The 16,393-nt window shown below is 38.2% G+C and overlaps 2 protein-coding genes across 2 annotated transcripts; one reads left to right on the forward strand and one right to left on the reverse strand.

Annotated features, from left to right (window-relative positions):
- The first annotated feature begins 3,168 nt into the window (after window positions 1-3,168).
- On the forward strand, window positions 3,169-8,665 carry SLC25A3 (solute carrier family 25 (mitochondrial carrier; phosphate carrier), member 3). The gene is made up of 6 exons (XM_008938103.1): window positions 3,169-3,557; window positions 6,164-6,343; window positions 6,448-6,629; window positions 7,365-7,537; window positions 8,108-8,218; window positions 8,327-8,665. Exons 1-6 carry the CDS (start codon window positions 3,411-3,413, stop codon window positions 8,485-8,487), a joined length of 954 nt encoding a protein of 317 aa, XP_008936351.1. The 5' UTR covers window positions 3,169-3,410; the 3' UTR covers window positions 8,488-8,665.
- Window positions 8,666-13,833: 5,168 nt separating this feature from the next.
- LOC103770828 (inhibitor of nuclear factor kappa-B kinase-interacting protein-like) lies at window positions 13,834-14,568 on the reverse strand. The gene has a single exon (XM_008938104.1). It carries the CDS (start codon window positions 14,566-14,568, stop codon window positions 13,834-13,836), a length of 735 nt encoding a protein of 244 aa, XP_008936352.1.
- Between the last annotated feature and the right edge of the window lie 1,825 nt (window positions 14,569-16,393).

The following is a 16,393-nucleotide window of genomic DNA, read 5'->3' on the forward strand; positions in this document are numbered from 1 at the left end:
GAAGCGGGAGAGTTATAGTTCGGAGTATTTATAGAGACCTCCAGTGGAGTCTGTCTTGGCGAATAAGACATCTTTTTCTGACTCTGCTAGGCTTGCAGCCGCGGGGACTGAAGTTGTAGGCCTGTCCTTCTTCTGTGTAGTAGTATATGAATCTGGATAGTCGAAACACTATCTGCCTTCCTTCTTTCTCTTTTGTCCCCCTTCCCTCCCCCTTTATTCATAGCTGGACATCTGACTAAACACATTAGAGGTGCCTGCAGCTGTTCGGGTTTTTTGTTTGTTTGTTTTCCCCTTTCTATTTGTGGGGCATACACCAGATAGTTCTGCTGTCTAAGATACAGTGATGCGTTTTAGGTAGATGTTAAAACTGTAATTCTTTTAAGCTGTTAGTAACTTAAAAGCATTCTCTATTTTTATTTAAAAAAATACTACAAAGTGCTTTCAGCGGGATATCTTTTGTGAACTACTGTGATTATTAAAGTACATTAGTGCTCTTGCATGAATGTTAATGTAATATGTGAAGAAGAGTTAGAACTTGGTGCTGGAATTTATTAAGATTTCAGGATTTTTCTTTCTGACTTTCAAAGTAATAATCTTGTTGCTAGCCATCTGAAGCCCTAAATCATTCTTCAATATGCTAAATGTATTTTGTACGTGCACTTATTTCTTAAAAGTGTTATGCTTAATCTTCATTCTGTTTGTAGGCAGATGTGTTGACCAGAGTTTCTCAGCCTTTGTAAGTCTTTTCTGCTGTGTTCATTATTTTACATACCAGTTGGTTCTCTGACCTTTTGTGTTGGGAGAATAATACGTAGCAGAAGATATCTTGAGCTTATGCAAGGTCACACAAAGTCAGTACAAACCACAAGACTTTCTGAGTTCAGTTTAGGGCATCAGCCATAACCCAGGTCAGAGGCAAAGTGTTTTATGATCCCCTCTTCGGAATTTGTCCTTGTTCATGTGTCAGAGCAGAAGCAGAGGAATGAAATAAGTTATGATGTAGTTCTCCTAACAGAGTAGACAGAGGGGCTTATGGTGTGTATTTATATTTTAATAGTTTCAGGGTGTTTGTCTTAAGTCAGTGATAGAATAACTTTATTGCCCTTGGTACTACATGTTTAGTTGACTATCTTCTCAGGTAACAGTTGATAGGAAATTTGACTCAACTTCTCAAATATAAAGTCTGGGTATCTAGTATGGTTCTTTTCCTAATATTGCTGTACTGCTGCAAACTTAGGTACATGTAAAGACTCCAAGCCTAATTGGTACTAGTTTGCTTTTCTTAATTACAGTTTCTGAACACCTAGCTGACAGGTCAGTCTGAATAGCATTGTGATAAAGCAGATAAATAAAGCTCTAACTTACTGTCCTTTTTACAAATGTCTGTCACTCAACAAGTGTGATTTCTAACAGTAAATTGTGCAAAAGAGAGTGTGAACAAACTTCTGGTATCTGGGCAGCCTGGTAACTACTGCAGTACTGTTGTGCTGCAGGCCAAAGATACAGCCGGGCAGAGTTGCCCCATAATACAGACCCAGAGTCTGATCTCTGATTATGCCCGTGTAGAAAACCTTGTTTGTGTTTGTTTAACCGGTTATTCTGGCAAATTGTGAACAGCCTGTTACTGTTGGCTGCAAATCTGCTAATGTAGCGGAGGTATTTTAGAGTCTCGGATCAGCATATTTGCAATCTTCAGCAGTATCACAAGAAAAGTCAAGTAGTTTATGTATTATTCTGACTGTTCAGCCTCAACTTAAAGCAAGAAATAGGTTAACATGATGTCTGTGATTTGGTATTTTTTATTTTAGAATAAAGGAAAAGCAGACATTTCTGTTGTCTTGGTGATTATTTTTGAAGACTAAGGTGAGAAATATGAACATAAAATATAATGTAAAATCTGGAACATTTTTAGGAGGAAGTTCCCTTAGAATAGTGAAGTTAGGAGTAGGTAAGCCTGCTAGCATTAGTTTGTGCACTGTTGATGCTGTTAAATGGAACTGAAAATTTTTGAGTTTCATAAAGGAATGTGGTTCAGAAGCAGAAAAGGTAAAGAAGCTCTGAATAAGATAAGTTTTTGCTGTCTTGATTTTCATTAGTGTTTCTCTAGAGATGGTTCTTATTAAATTTTATTGTCTATAATCCCTTTCTGCTCTGGGGAGTATTCTCTACATAGTGCATTGTTTTCTCTCACTTGGCATATTAGTTTTGCTCTTGCTTGTATATTTAAAATGCTAAACATAGTAGCAGGACTGTGCTGCAAATCTTATGCCTATTTTGTACTGTTAATTGTCAAATCAAGTATTTTCTGGTTGCACATCCCCTGTAGCTCCTTCAAAAATAGGAGGAGGAAACTGATTCTTGTTTTCCATCTCCAGTAACTTTGCTCTCTTGGAATTTGTGAAAAGTAATGGCTTGTTCTTTTAAGACTGGATGGTTTTGTACACATTACTGTGTAGAACAGTGCAAATGAAGTATCCCTTGATCAAATGTGATCTGAAAGATTCTTTAATAAACCTTGTTCATGAGCATTGAGTGTGATTAATAACATTTTTTACAGTTTCATTGAATAGAAGCTATATAAATGTGAGATTCTGTATTTGAAAGAAAAACACAAGTGTGTATAAAGAATCTGAAAGATAGCTGAAAATATATCTGCATAAAGAAGAATTTAATGCTGATTTGTAGATCTGTATGGTCACTACTTAGATATAGAAGTTGCACTGTCACAGAATATTTAACCAAAGAAGCTGTGTCTCAAATACTAGGGAAACACTATTATTGCTTAATTCTTTGATACAAGAAAATGTTTGGCATTGCAACGTTAAGTGGTAATTTCTACTAGCAGTTTCTGGAGTTTAACTTTTCTATGGTTTAAGTGTGCTGTAAGCTAAAACTTAACTGTTTCTTCCATTGCTTTCTTTAAAGGAACAAACTCAATTTGGAAGGCTTAGAATCAAATCTCGTCAGTCCAAAAGGTGTTAATTTAAAGCAATAGAATTATTTTTTAGCATAACACTGCAGTTGAATAACAACATGGGAGATTATTTCGGTTTAATACTTTTGAGAAGGTAGCGCTCAATTTTGTTTCTTTTCTGATCTTTGTTATCATTTATGATTGATCATATATATGTATTTTTTTTCAATTAACTAGAATACAGCTGTGCCTATGGCTCAGGCAGATTCTTTATGCTTTGTGGCCTTGGTGGGATTATTAGCTGTGGAACAACACATACAGCACTGGTTCCTCTAGACCTGGTTAAATGCAGAATGCAGGTTTGTTCTGCATGTTGGTATGTCTTGACATTGACAAAGCATGTCTAGTGTGGTATATTTTATCTACTAATGGATTGGAGGCATAAACTATCCCCTGGACATCATTGTCCAACAGCGCATGGAGTTGATGTAAAAGCATGGTGTGTCTTTGTTTTGCTGCAGAATACAGTTGTGAATATGGCTCGCTCAAGTTTTACGCTCTCTGTGGCGTTGGTGGGGTCCTAAGCTGTGGCCTGACGCACACTGCTGTTGTACCTCTGGATTTAGTGAAATGTCGTATGCAGGTTTGTATTAACTTACACGTTTCTTAAACTTTTTCTCTGTGTAGCCAGTATATTAAGAGTTCACAGTAGGGACACAGTTTTTTCTTGGAGACGGGAAGTAAGTAAACACGAATGCTGCTTTATTAAAAGTTTGCTGCAGTGAGACTAACAAAATACCTTTCAGGAGGAGCAGAGACATTTAGGAAGATCTGAATTAATATTTTTTACTACATTTAGAGCATGTTTAACATTCTTTGCTATAAAGCACCCACCACAATATTACTTTTTGCTGGCTGACAGGCTCTCTATCACTATTCATGTGCTTTTGGAGAGAGGAAATGGTATCTTTGGTGTTTTGAAGATAGGTTTTTTAGCATGGAGTGTCATGCATGTATAATTTGCTCCATTAGCGTTGTAGGTATCAACACATGGCTTCTGGATTGGATACTTTCTAATGATGCTGCTCTGAATAGAAGGGGTAAAACTTGAAAGGGTATTTATAAGGCCATCGGTGCTTGTGACTAGTTTCCTTGAAGTGGTTCTTGATTGAACAAAAAGGAGTGTTGTCACATTGCACTTAATTTTGGTACTAGCTTCCACGTTAAAGTCATCTAGTGAATAGCTATGGATAAAAACTTGCTAATGGATTTATTCAGGCACATCTGTGCCTCAAACTGAAACACACTTCCAAATTTCTGGAAATAGAATAGTTGATGTCTTCCCTGTTGCATAGGCTGGCACTGATTATAAAAGTGCTGGTTTTGTAATGACAGAGCTCATTAAATTAGGAAGGTACTATGAATTAGTCAGACCTACTAGTCACACTGTATGTGATATTCTTTAAAACTGTGGTTTTCAGGAAGGCCTTTATTTAGCTTTCTTTAAAAGAGAGGCCTTTCTACATACTTGAGAGCACCTGAAATTCTAGTCTCAAAAGTAGTAATTCTGCAACACATTGGACAAACAGAGGGTGCATCAGATGAGGGTAATGTGCTGCTTTCTACAAAATTTGACCTGAGACCAAGCTAACTGTGTAGGAATTCCCTGTTTCTACTTAGTAGGGAATAGGTGTAGCTGAGTATGTGTTTTGTTGCTCACAGTGTAGCTTAAGTGCTCTCTTCCATTGGTACGGACTTCAGGATCAGTAGCTTGATTATCCATGCCTAAGGTTGAGTTTCCTGAGAAGGAGAACATTGATCTTGGGTAGAGAAGGTATAGCATCTCAAAACGGTTCTTAATCTGCTGAAATTTGGTTAATGGGCAGAAGGCCTTGAGAGCTGTGCAGTGCTGCACATAGACCTGGGCACAGGGCCTTGTGCTTCCCAGGCTTCAACTGCCTGTAGGTATGCTCAGCTTGGGATGCCAGTCCTGGGCTTCTTACGTGATAAGGGTGGTGATTCCCCTTCCTTCGCCAGTGCTTAGAGGATGGTGCAGGAGGAGGGTTCTGTGTGGATTCCAGGTGTGATCTTGTAAAACCTGTCAGCATTTATCTCTTCACAGATCCAGTACAGAACAGAGCATGTTACTTATCCTTCCTGGATTCTCAAGGAAGAAACCCGTTGCCTTTCCTCTCTTGTCTTTTTAAGAAAAAGCCACCTTTTCCATAAACATAATTAAGCATAGTTCTGACATGAACATAATCTCATTTTACAGTGCCAAATTAAATACCCAATTTTCTGAAATTTTGAGTCTTTTAAAACTGACATGTTGGGGTGAACTAGTTCTCAAGTAGGTTGTTACCAGACTGTAAGACGAAGGATCAATCACTGCAGTTTGTCATGCATTTCTCATAGCTCTTTCTGAAAGCTTTGGCTGACTTTAATTTGAGATCTTCCTTATCCTCTGATGGAATGCTGGATGATGTTAAATATGAAAAGTAACAGTGTGATGTAACTTAAAATTTGTTGGCATGGCCTGTTTAAGAATTTCTGTTAAGTGGTTTCCTTTCACATGAAAAAATTATTCAAGTTAGTCTTTATAAAATTTATTATTAGTGTAATCTCACTCCAAGTGTTACATGGAGAAAATAATTTCTATGTAGCCTTTACTGTGAAGTTAGAATACAAGTGCAGAAATTCCTGAGTAATCTCTGATGGGTTTTGCTCCATCTGTCTGACTGTGTGGAGGGATCAAACTAGCAGTGGACAAATAACCTTATCTGATTAAGAATTGGGTGAATTGTCATGCTTGGTTTGTGGTGACACCTGAGGGTACAAAGGTGAGCCATGTAGAGTGGATGAGATTGCTGAAAGAAGTTTCCAAATTTTTAAAGATCTGATCTAAATGTAATTATACCAGTGCACTACTCACTGTTAGAATAGTGATTTCAGTAAAACTTTGCAGTGCAGAAAGTTGTATTGTTGATTTGGAGAAAAAATGTAAAGCAAAATTCAGACAGTTTGGTTATTGAATATTGAGGAACATGCCGTCTGTTAAAGTAAGTTTGCGTTTGAGACTAGCAAGTAACCATTACAGTTAGATTAGTATAACCTTGTGATGAGTATGTTGTCCCAGGGAACCTTAGGAAGGCAGCTGTATGAGCACTTCAAGAATTTTGTATTTTGGATGGGGGGATGAGAAGGGAAATAGTAAGCTATATCAAGCAATTAACTGCCTGTTCTGTTTAGGTTGATCCACAAAAATACAAGAGCATCTTCAATGGATTTTCAGTGACAATAAAAGAAGATGGTGTTCGTGGTTTGGCTAAAGGATGGGCTCCAACCTTCATTGGATATTCCATGCAGGGGCTTTGTAAATTTGGTTTCTATGAAGTTTTCAAAATCTTGTATGGCAACATGCTGGGAGAGGTAAGCCTTCGGTGCTTTACATGAGGCTATATAGCTGCAACATAATGCAGAGGAATCACAAAAGCACTGTTCATTAATAAAACGTGTGTTTCAACTCACTTCAGGAGAATGCATATTTGTGGCGTACCTCGCTGTATTTAGCTGCATCTGCCAGTGCTGAGTTTTTTGCTGACATTGCTCTGGCTCCAATGGAAGCTGCTAAAGTTCGTATTCAGACGCAGCCTGGATATGCCAACACTCTGCGGCAGGCTGTGCCCAAGATGTTTGGAGAGGAAGGTGTCTGGGCGTAAGTATCTCTTCATGCTAATTTTTATTTTTATTCAGGTTCTTAATATTATTTTTACCTAATGAAAAACTGTTGCTAAAACTAATGGCAGCTTTAGGTTATAAAACATTTTGGTCTTTTTATTTCAAGATAAGTGTTTAATGTACTTGAGGGAGTCAGTGCTGAACTGGCTGTTAATTCCACATGCTCCTTAGATCCATCTTTGTGGGTATCTTTGTGCTGAGTTCTGCTGGATAACTTTAGTTTCTAGCAGTTCCAGTTAGAGATATTCAGCAACTTTTTGGTTGTACAGTCAAAGATGCTTGAGTCATTGGCATGTAAGAGTAATACAACTGCATGTTAGCTTTCTGTTCTGATAGGAGTGGCTGTAAATATACAAGCCATTTATCACTATCGGGACTTGGCTGGTATGCAGACATGAGCCTTGCTTCGCTTGTTCTGTCAGTGTTGCATTACTGCAGTGCATTGTCATCTGAAAAGTGGCTACAAAACCAGCTGTGCAGCGTAGGGTTCAGGTAAATTCTAACTTACGTTGCTGCTTTAAGCTAGTACTCGGGAACTAATAATACCTCAACTTCTCTTCTGTAGGTATCGAGACACTTAAGCCATACAGTGTCAGTATTTAGAAATGGTATTTGCTATAGCAATAATAAGCTAACTAACTTTTTTCATGGTAAAAATGTACCTTTAAATATTGGAGAAAATGAAACTGAGTTTGTCTGTACTCTTGTTAAGCTTCTATAAAGGTGTTGCTCCACTATGGATGAGACAGATTCCATACACAATGATGAAATTTGCCTGCTTTGAACGTACCGTTGAAGCTCTCTATAAGTACGTCGTTCCCAAGCCACGAAGCGAATGTACAAAAGGAGAACAGCTGGTAGTCACGTTTGTTGCTGGCTATATTGGTAAGGAATCTTTAAGTCCTATACTTCATTAGTGGAATACCACAAATGTAGAAGCCTATGCCTTTTCAGAATATAAAGTAGATATTCTACTAGAATGGGAGAATTTACTTGTAACTTTAAAATGTGCAGGAGGAAAAAAAAACCAAAACATATTCCATCTTGAAGTGGAAAATGGGCCTGTAGTAGGATGATACTCTGAATCATTCCTCTGTGCTACCATTTTTTATGTCCAAGTTTAGAAATTGCAGCTGACTGAAGTGAAAAAAAAACTTCCGTCTTTGTTAGGCTGGGGAAGGTTGAAGAAAGGGGACGTAAGTCTGGATGGAGGGGGGATTTTCAATATCCAAAGATTAGGTAAGAGTTTTGTTGTAGCAGAAGAGGTGCTGCAAGAGCAGAAATGAGGCATTTTCTAATATTTACATCACATTATGAGTATGTACCTCCTGTCTTTCTAGGATACCAGGAATCTTGACCTTTATTGGAAGGTGTGATTTCAGTTGGTTGTACTTAGCTGTACTATTGCTGCATACACTAAAACACCACAGAACTGATGTAAAATTATTCTTTCAGCTGGTGTATTCTGTGCAATTGTTTCCCATCCTGCTGACTCTGTGGTGTCTGTGTTGAACAAAGAAAAGGGCAGTTCTGCTTCACAGGTTCTTCAGAGGCTTGGATTCAGAGGTATGTCCCTACTTTCATGTGTTTTGGATCAAGTGTTTGTGATGTGGCTTTGGGGAGGACTTTTTTTTCCAGGTGTCTTAGGTACTCATGCTTTGTTTTGCTCTGCAGGTGTATGGAAAGGTCTGTTTGCTCGTATCATTATGATTGGTACCCTGACTGCACTACAGTGGTTCATCTATGATTCTGTGAAGGTTTATTTCAGACTTCCTCGTCCACCTCCACCTGAAATGCCAGAGTCTCTGAAGAAGAAGCTTGGTCTGACTGAATAGAAAACTCATGGACTTACTATGCTGGCTGTTCCAGTGATGAGTTTCATGAAACTTTTATATATTTGACTATGTAGAAAACAAACTCTATACAGTGTAATTATTGGCTGTACCCTCATCTCACATGAGGGTTTAAATTCTACCACTGTCAATACCTGAAATAAATGAGAAACAGAGTGCTTAGTGTCTGTTTACTACTGCCTGTGTAAGCTTCATATCATAGCAGCAAATACCTCAAATGCTCCCCTGCTCTCCCCTCAAAAAAAAAAAAAGTAAAAAAAGTTAACCTATTCTGCACTTTAGGAACTAGAGAATTGTGAGACAGCTGTAACAAAAATAGGCTTTCACTGTTTGCAGAGAAGTGCCAAGAACCGGTCCTTGCAGAACTGCAGCAACTAGCTGTGGTCCTATGCACTTTGAGTCCATTGTTTTGCCTATAACGGGCTGTTACACGGTAGAATGGCTGAGTGGAGACTGCAGCCTGATGGGGCATCCTGGTCATAATACCTGTGTCCTCTAGAGATAAAAGGAACCTTACATATAATAGGGCTGTTTCTGCTTTGCAGTGACCATCCCAACATAACTCACCTATGCTTACCTGACTAATTTCTGCCTCTGCTGGCTTTGAACCACGCCAAAGAACTCAGTCCTGTCGGTTATACTGTGGAATTAAACAGTAGCTGCTACCTTAAAAGCAAAGCTGATGTTAATAAAGATTCTCACAGATAACTGACCATGAAAAGCTTACTGCAGCTTTACAGTAAAATAAAAATGGCTTGGCTCTTACTGTAGCATTTGAAAAACCCTACATGTGGTATTCTTGTAGTCTGATTTGGTGTTTTGGGTTTTTTTGTTTTGTTTTGTTTTTCCAATTAGGGGGATAGTGGAATGGTGCCTGAATTACTTTAAAGCTGCATTTTGGTTGAATGATGCACTTCTGCAGTGCAAGAAGCCATACTGGGATTTTTTTGGACATTGCTTGATGTGAAGAAAGCTAGGCTCCTAGGTATGCAAGAGGAGACACACTGTTTTGTTAAGGCAATGAAATTGTTTTTTTCTAGTCTTTTATAGAAGATGAGCATGCTGCTGTCAGTATTTTGCCTGTTTGAGAACCCACAGTTGATAGTAACATTTGAGAAAAATCCAGAAAATTACTAATAGTATATAAAGGGTTCACTGTATCCAGTACTACTTTGTACGCACAGTAGAGCTGAGGCTTAAGTGTCTTTTGTGCAAAACTGTTTGGATATGCTGCCTTTTAGCATGTGAGCTGATGATAACTGGACTTGGTTTGGCATTCACAGACGTTGAACTGCTCCTTACTCTTGACCTGCGTCCTTCGGAGTCAAAAGAACAATTAAAGCAGGCTGCGTTACAGCAGTGTAAATACACTGACTGCAGCATCTTACTGGAGTCTGACGTTCCAGCCGCCATTTTACATAGCGTGCTTCTCACCCCTGGCAAACACCTCCAACTTCCAAGGCTTTGGATGGTTATCCTAAACAAGGAAGTTGAGCCTTATTTTTAATTGATACCTTTCAAAATGTGGGCTAAAATCTAAAACTGCTCTATTTCTGACAGTATACACATTCTTAAGAGTGGTGGTACCTAACTGCATTCATTATGCAGCAAAGTCAAATTCTGTAAAAACATTTGTACAACTACTTTGAATTAAATACATTTTGTGATGGAAGTACTGTACGTCTTGTTGCCCAGTTGTGAGTGGAAAGCTTCGAAATTATTTAACGAATCATTAAATGCTCCTAAGTGTCTCCTTTGAGAAAAGCATTAACTAGGACTTCATCTTGTATCAGGACTGTTGATGTTAAATCAGCTTTCAAAGTTGACATCTGTATGTAGTTCAACTCGTTAGAAAAAAACTATCACTTTTGTGATATCATAGTTTCTTTAAAGGCATGTTTTAACTTGGTACACCTTTCTTTGCTGGAAAATCTCAAGTTCCTTTTTAATCCTGGGAAAATTAAGCACTTCTGTCAAAATTTAAGACTGTCAGAAGAGTGAGATGAACTTGGCTCATGCAGTGGCGTAATCTTGTCAAGTTGTGCAATGGTAAACTAAATTTCTCAAGACTTTCTGTAATCCTATGTGTGGAGTAAAATCATGCAGTTTTTCTCGAGAATTGGGCCGTTTTAAATATGTGCAGTAATAAAAGACAATTTTCTCATTGCTTAAGGGTAGACCTGAAACTCTTCTTAGATGCTCAGATAATTTTATCAGGGTAAATCTGAGATAAGAGTACAAGAGACAGGCAGCCGTTCCCCTTATGTAACTGAGAAATGGAAAATGTGCTTAGTGCTACTCCTGGTGGTGTGTTTCAGTGGAAAACCAGAGGTGGGAAGGGAACTGCCTGGCAGCTGCTGAACTTCATTGACATTCAGCCATACACACTCCATTATGACTTGGGATCAAACCAGACACTAAACCTGTGCTTTGTGAAACATGGACTATGTATATGCTGCTTGTTTTGTGAAGGAAAAAACATCTTTTCTTGGTATTACTGGAGCTGAGATCAGCTTTCTGGCTTAAAATGTACTGTCCGTATAAATTTGGAATAACAGCTACATTTGCACCCCATGTTTGTATCAGATTGTACTACACATCAAATGTGCTGATGCTTGCTGAAACGTTAACATATAGTTTTTAAGTGGGCTATAATAATACAAATAGTTGTAATTCATTTACATTTCTACATGGAAATGATGTAGTTCACAGTGAAAACAATAAACACCTTGCTTTTTTATAGCAAATATGAGTACCTTGGCGAGCCAAGCATAGTAGCTACACAGCCTTGCATGGAATCCCATTTTTGTAACTCCTAGGTGTGGGACAAGGATGTCACTAGCAGAAACATCTTGGCTGAGCTGATGTTCTGATGTCTAAATGTAGATTTTCATGTGTTGGGATTTTGGGATTACTTCGCTCATAATTTTTCAGCATTGATCCTTAATGCAGTTGCTGAGTTTGGGTTTGTTTTAGTTCGGTTTTTACGTTTGTAATTAGAAAGCTACTCTAAAATTTCCATTTAATGTTTTGGTGCAGTGGAGGCATGTGCTTGAAGGGCAAATGAAGATTTATAATACCTGTGCAGATGACAGGAGAATTACTGATCACACACCTTACTTTTAAGGACAATACATTGGGTGTGTAACATTTAGATCCAGATTTTAAAAAATAAAAAAACCAACAACACTTGTTTTCCACTAAACCTTACCTCTGTGACTTAACCTGTGGCTATAAGCAAGAGAGAAACCAAGTTTCTGAAAGGATCATAATGCTCTGGCCCTGCGCTTCCTGGGAGGGAAGGGTGTGGTCTGCATATGTCTATAGATACAAGTGAAATTAATGGCACTCTATAACATTTTTTGCATACTTAGCTTCCAGTGGAGACTATGAACAGGACTCCATGCTCTGCTTTTCAGTGTTAGATGTGATTGAAGATTTGCAGGTCATTCATTTGGAGGCTGGAAGTGAAATGAACAGTTGTTTATCTTGGGTCATTTTCTGGTTCCCGCTCCGAAGAGAGCATGCTTTTTTCATCCAGAAAGACCTCTGCTGTGCCAAGACTTCTCTGATTAACTGCGCAGCTGCAGCGTATTTTCCACTTCATTTGTGTAGATGGTGCTCTCCCGGTTCTTCAGTTCTGTCTCTCCAGATTTTTACTGGCTACTGACCACAAATGACTCATTCATAGTCAAAAACAAAATAAAATTACTACAGCCCATGATGCAATTAATCCTTATATGTGCCATAGTGAAAGACACTTAGGATAGATTTCTCACACTCCTGTATTAGTGTTCTCTTGGTAGCCATATCTAATGTACCACGTGCTCTCCTTGATGGGACTAACATGGCTGTTTTCAGAGGCTTGCTTAAGAATTGTGTGGAAGAGCTAAGAAACACTGGTTGGTAAATACAATCTGTGGACAATTTGAAGGAAAACTTTTCTGACAGGTTTGTCCTCACAGCCTGTCAGGGGGACTGGAAAAGAGTAAAAGAAAATTGGGAGGTAGAAATGGACCTATACCAAAAAGATGAAGATTTAGTGAAACAAAGCACTTGAGGATGACTTGAGGGCAATGAAGCAAGCAAGGTATGGAAGACCAGCAACATGAGGCAGGCCAAAAGATGTGGAATGCTGAATGAGGATGAGACTAGTGAAGGAGAGGAATGGTTATGGTCTTTTATACAATCAAGAGTCTAGTAGCTTCAAGATGTTCCAGTATGACAAACTGCACAATTGAGAAGTTATAAATGCCTTATTTGTATGCTTATAATTCTTCATATAATTCCATTTATAGAGGTTTTCTTAATTGCTCTGTATCTCTCAATTGTTTTTTATAGGAATTTTAATTCTGGTTTTCCCTCTTTTCTCTGCTAAGCCCACTCCCATTGTCTTGTTGCTTCAGTCTACCACTTACTTCATTTTCAAATGTCTCAGATCTCTTAAACACTTGCTCCTCACCACAGAAGTACTGTCAGTGGCTCCTACCAGTCTAACCTTTTGGGATCTCAGTAGTTTCTCTTTGCTAATTTTGCTGCTCACTATGGAATTTTACAGGGAAAAAAACAAATAACACTGTTAGGATTGCTGAACAGATGCCATGACACTGGGAGTAAACATTAGTAGGGTTTAGTAGGCTTCAAAGCTCTGTCTCCATATAGAGTTCTGTATTTTAAAGGCGTAAGAGTGCCGTAATTATGACTTACATCTATAAAGCCTCATAGAAAACCTTATGCAAAATCGTTCCATCTAAAGGTGTGACAAACTTATTGCAAGGTATCAGCAGTATTTCTGGGCATTGCTTGCTTCGCTGCATTTACCTCTTCAAGTAATGATTATTAAAAGAAAAACTAAAGTGCTATAGATTACAAAAATCAGAGTAAATATCTGGAGACAAATATTACATTGCTACTGCAGTTTGATTAACTCTCGTTTACTTCTGTCTCAAAACCACAGTTTTGTTCCTCTGGAGCAAGAAAGGAAAACTGAAGGTCTTGGGTCCTGCTTTCTTTGTGAAAGCAAACTCTAGAGGTAGTCATATTTTATACTTTAACACTATTTATTGTACAAACAAGCAATTTATTAAATATAGTACCTGTGTTCCTTCCAAAAGACAAATGTGTGTACAGAGACTTGTTTTTTATTCACGTTACAGCTTGTCCATTGAAATCAGTATGAGTTTTTTTTCTGAGGACCAATCTCTAGTTAAGTTCCGGTGTGCTTCTAAATGAAGCCTTTAAATGCTGTCTTTCTTCTTAGAACTACACATGATGGAGTGAACACTCCTCAAACGCTACTGGTCTTTGGGCAGCGGCATTTCACAGTGATCAGTTGATGTCTGAAATCTTGGATAGTTCATCTTTCATGTCTTTGGCCTCAGTTTGAACTCTTGTTAGATTGTCCAATTTCTCCTTCAGTAAAGCAACTTCCTTTTCTCGTTTCAATACATCCTCCACTAATCTTCCTATTCTCAGCGTTAGGTCACTTATTAAAGGCTCCAAGATGGCAAAATCCTTTTTAAGCTTAAACATCTTGGGCCTTAAATCATTTGCAAATGTGACTGTCTTCAGAACTTTTGCTCTGTCACCTTCAAGACTCAAAAGCCTGTCTGAATGCTTGTTAAAATCACTCCTTAAATCAGATAATGCTGTCTTAATTTGCTCAATTTTTCTTGCATTACTGGATGCCAAGCTTTGTAGTTTAGTACTTCGGTCGATGCTACTCGTAAGCAGGTCACCTATGTTTTTTACTGTGGTCTTTTCACCTTTTTCTACTTTATCTTCCAGTGCTTGCAAAGAATCTGTCAAAACATTTATATCTGAGACTAGGCCTGAAATGCGCCTCATGTCAGTTTTTACTGTCACAATTGCCAAAGTTACGTTTTTTGCTACAGAAGCTGCATTCTGTTCAACATTTGAAACTGCGTGGAAGAGAGTTGTTAAATTCTTCTGCAGTTGTTCTTGTTTTTTAATTATGCTGCTAGATGACGTTTTCATTGTATAAATATCTTCCTGCAGATGTTTAATGTGAGAAATTATTTCAAGATCTTCCAGCTGTTCCATTAAGTTCCAAGTCTTTTCACACTAGGACACACAAAAAAATATTTGACAAGACTTGTAGCTTAATTCACATTAAAACTGAAGTTACATTCTAATGAAATATCTTACTATTCTGATATTGAAACTGAGCACAAACCATGTCTTGAGGAAACAAACTTTTTGCAACACAACCAAAAATTTCATTTTTTTCCTTTCAGTAAATGTAACGAATTCAAAGGTTACTACTTCTTCTGTATAATAAACATTACAGGAAGGTGCTATATGACTTTTCAGCATGACCTCTGAAAAATCAAGTCACCCAATGCAATCTTCTAATTTACAGAATATTTTGTATTGTCTATAACCTGTGTGATCCAGAAAGACACATGTGGAAAGATACTCAGAAACATTTTAGAAAGACACCCATTTTAAAATTCTCTTATCCAAAAATCATGGACCATAATTAGCTGAAGTGTCTTTACTTTGGTAATCATCATATGTATTTTGAAGCCAAAGGCACTGAGCACAGTTCCCTCCTGTTTAAATAGCCACCAAAATACTTCACGGGAAAAACATTTCTTAAACAACCTGCCTCCATAAATGCTACGTTAATGAAGTGTAATGGTTTGAAAGCAAACCAGTGAGAGACTCCAAGTCAGAAATACAATTTAATAGGAAAAAATAAAATAAATGCAATAAGGAAAACCACAGACAGAGTCAGAATACAACCTGACACTCTGTAGTTAAGGTGGTGGTAGCAGTCCAGATGAAGCAGTGGTCTTGTAGAAAAGATCTGGTAGCTCTTGTCCTCTGGAAATCCAGTGGGTAAGGGCCCCCTGTGCTGTCCTGAACCCCAGTATATATCCAGGTGAGAGCACCTGGCTCCTCCCCCTGGGTGGAGCATCTCACAATGGGTTGATATCATTCTGTGGGTCAGGCAGTGGGTCCTTGATGGTCCATTAAACAGAAATAGCTCCTGGGAGGAGCTCTGTATGAGTCATGGGGCAAGGCATGGATGGGCCCATTAACAGGGAGGACTCCTCCTGCTGGGTGGGAAGGTTTTAACATCTCCCCAGACTTCTTTCCTTATCTGTTATAGCCTGGGGTGTGAGGTCTGTCCTGGGCAGCTGCTACCCATGATTTTCTTAACAGCCCATGAGCAATGACATAGAGAGTATAGAATACACAGTTTTTGGTTCCACCCACATAACGATAAACTGGTCCCAGCCCCTGTAACAATGACATGAAGGAACACTTGTGCTACTGTTGGATTTTTGGAAGAATTTGCTAGTTCACTACTTTTTTTGGTGGGTTTTGTTGTTTGTTTTGTGTGGGTTTTGTTTTTGGTTTGGGCTGTTTTGGTTTTTTTTTACGATTAGTTTTAGGTTTTCAAATTGAGAGGAAGAAAGGAAAATACCCAAATGACGCTATCTTGTGCAATCCGCAATGAGAACTTGCAGAGAAAAAAAAGACACTAACCAGGCAAGCTGAAATACGTTCCAAGAGGCTATAATTTTTTTTTGTACCAATCCTTTTCTTGACATTGCTAGTAAAAATATCATCAAAGAAACAAATATTCTTAACTTTTTGATAATGTTGGTCATCCCTCACTAGCACAGAAATGTTTGCTTAAAACCAAAATACCAAAATTTAGTTTGTAGAGAATTGTGCTGGTTTCCTAGCTAAAACCCTCTAAGAATAAGGATTTCCTCCATTCAATCACGTGTACATTCAGCTTTCAATAGGGTCGAGACTGATGAAAAACATTAAATTAGGAAGCATACCACTGCTAATTTAACCATCCTTCCCCCAAAATAAATGAAGTAGAAACACATTAGCATACACTTAT

This window comes from Merops nubicus, unplaced genomic scaffold (genome assembly GCF_000691845.1).
Source record: "Merops nubicus isolate BGI_N331 unplaced genomic scaffold, ASM69184v1 scaffold46753, whole genome shotgun sequence".
NCBI lineage: Eukaryota > Metazoa > Chordata > Aves > Coraciiformes > Meropidae > Merops > Merops nubicus.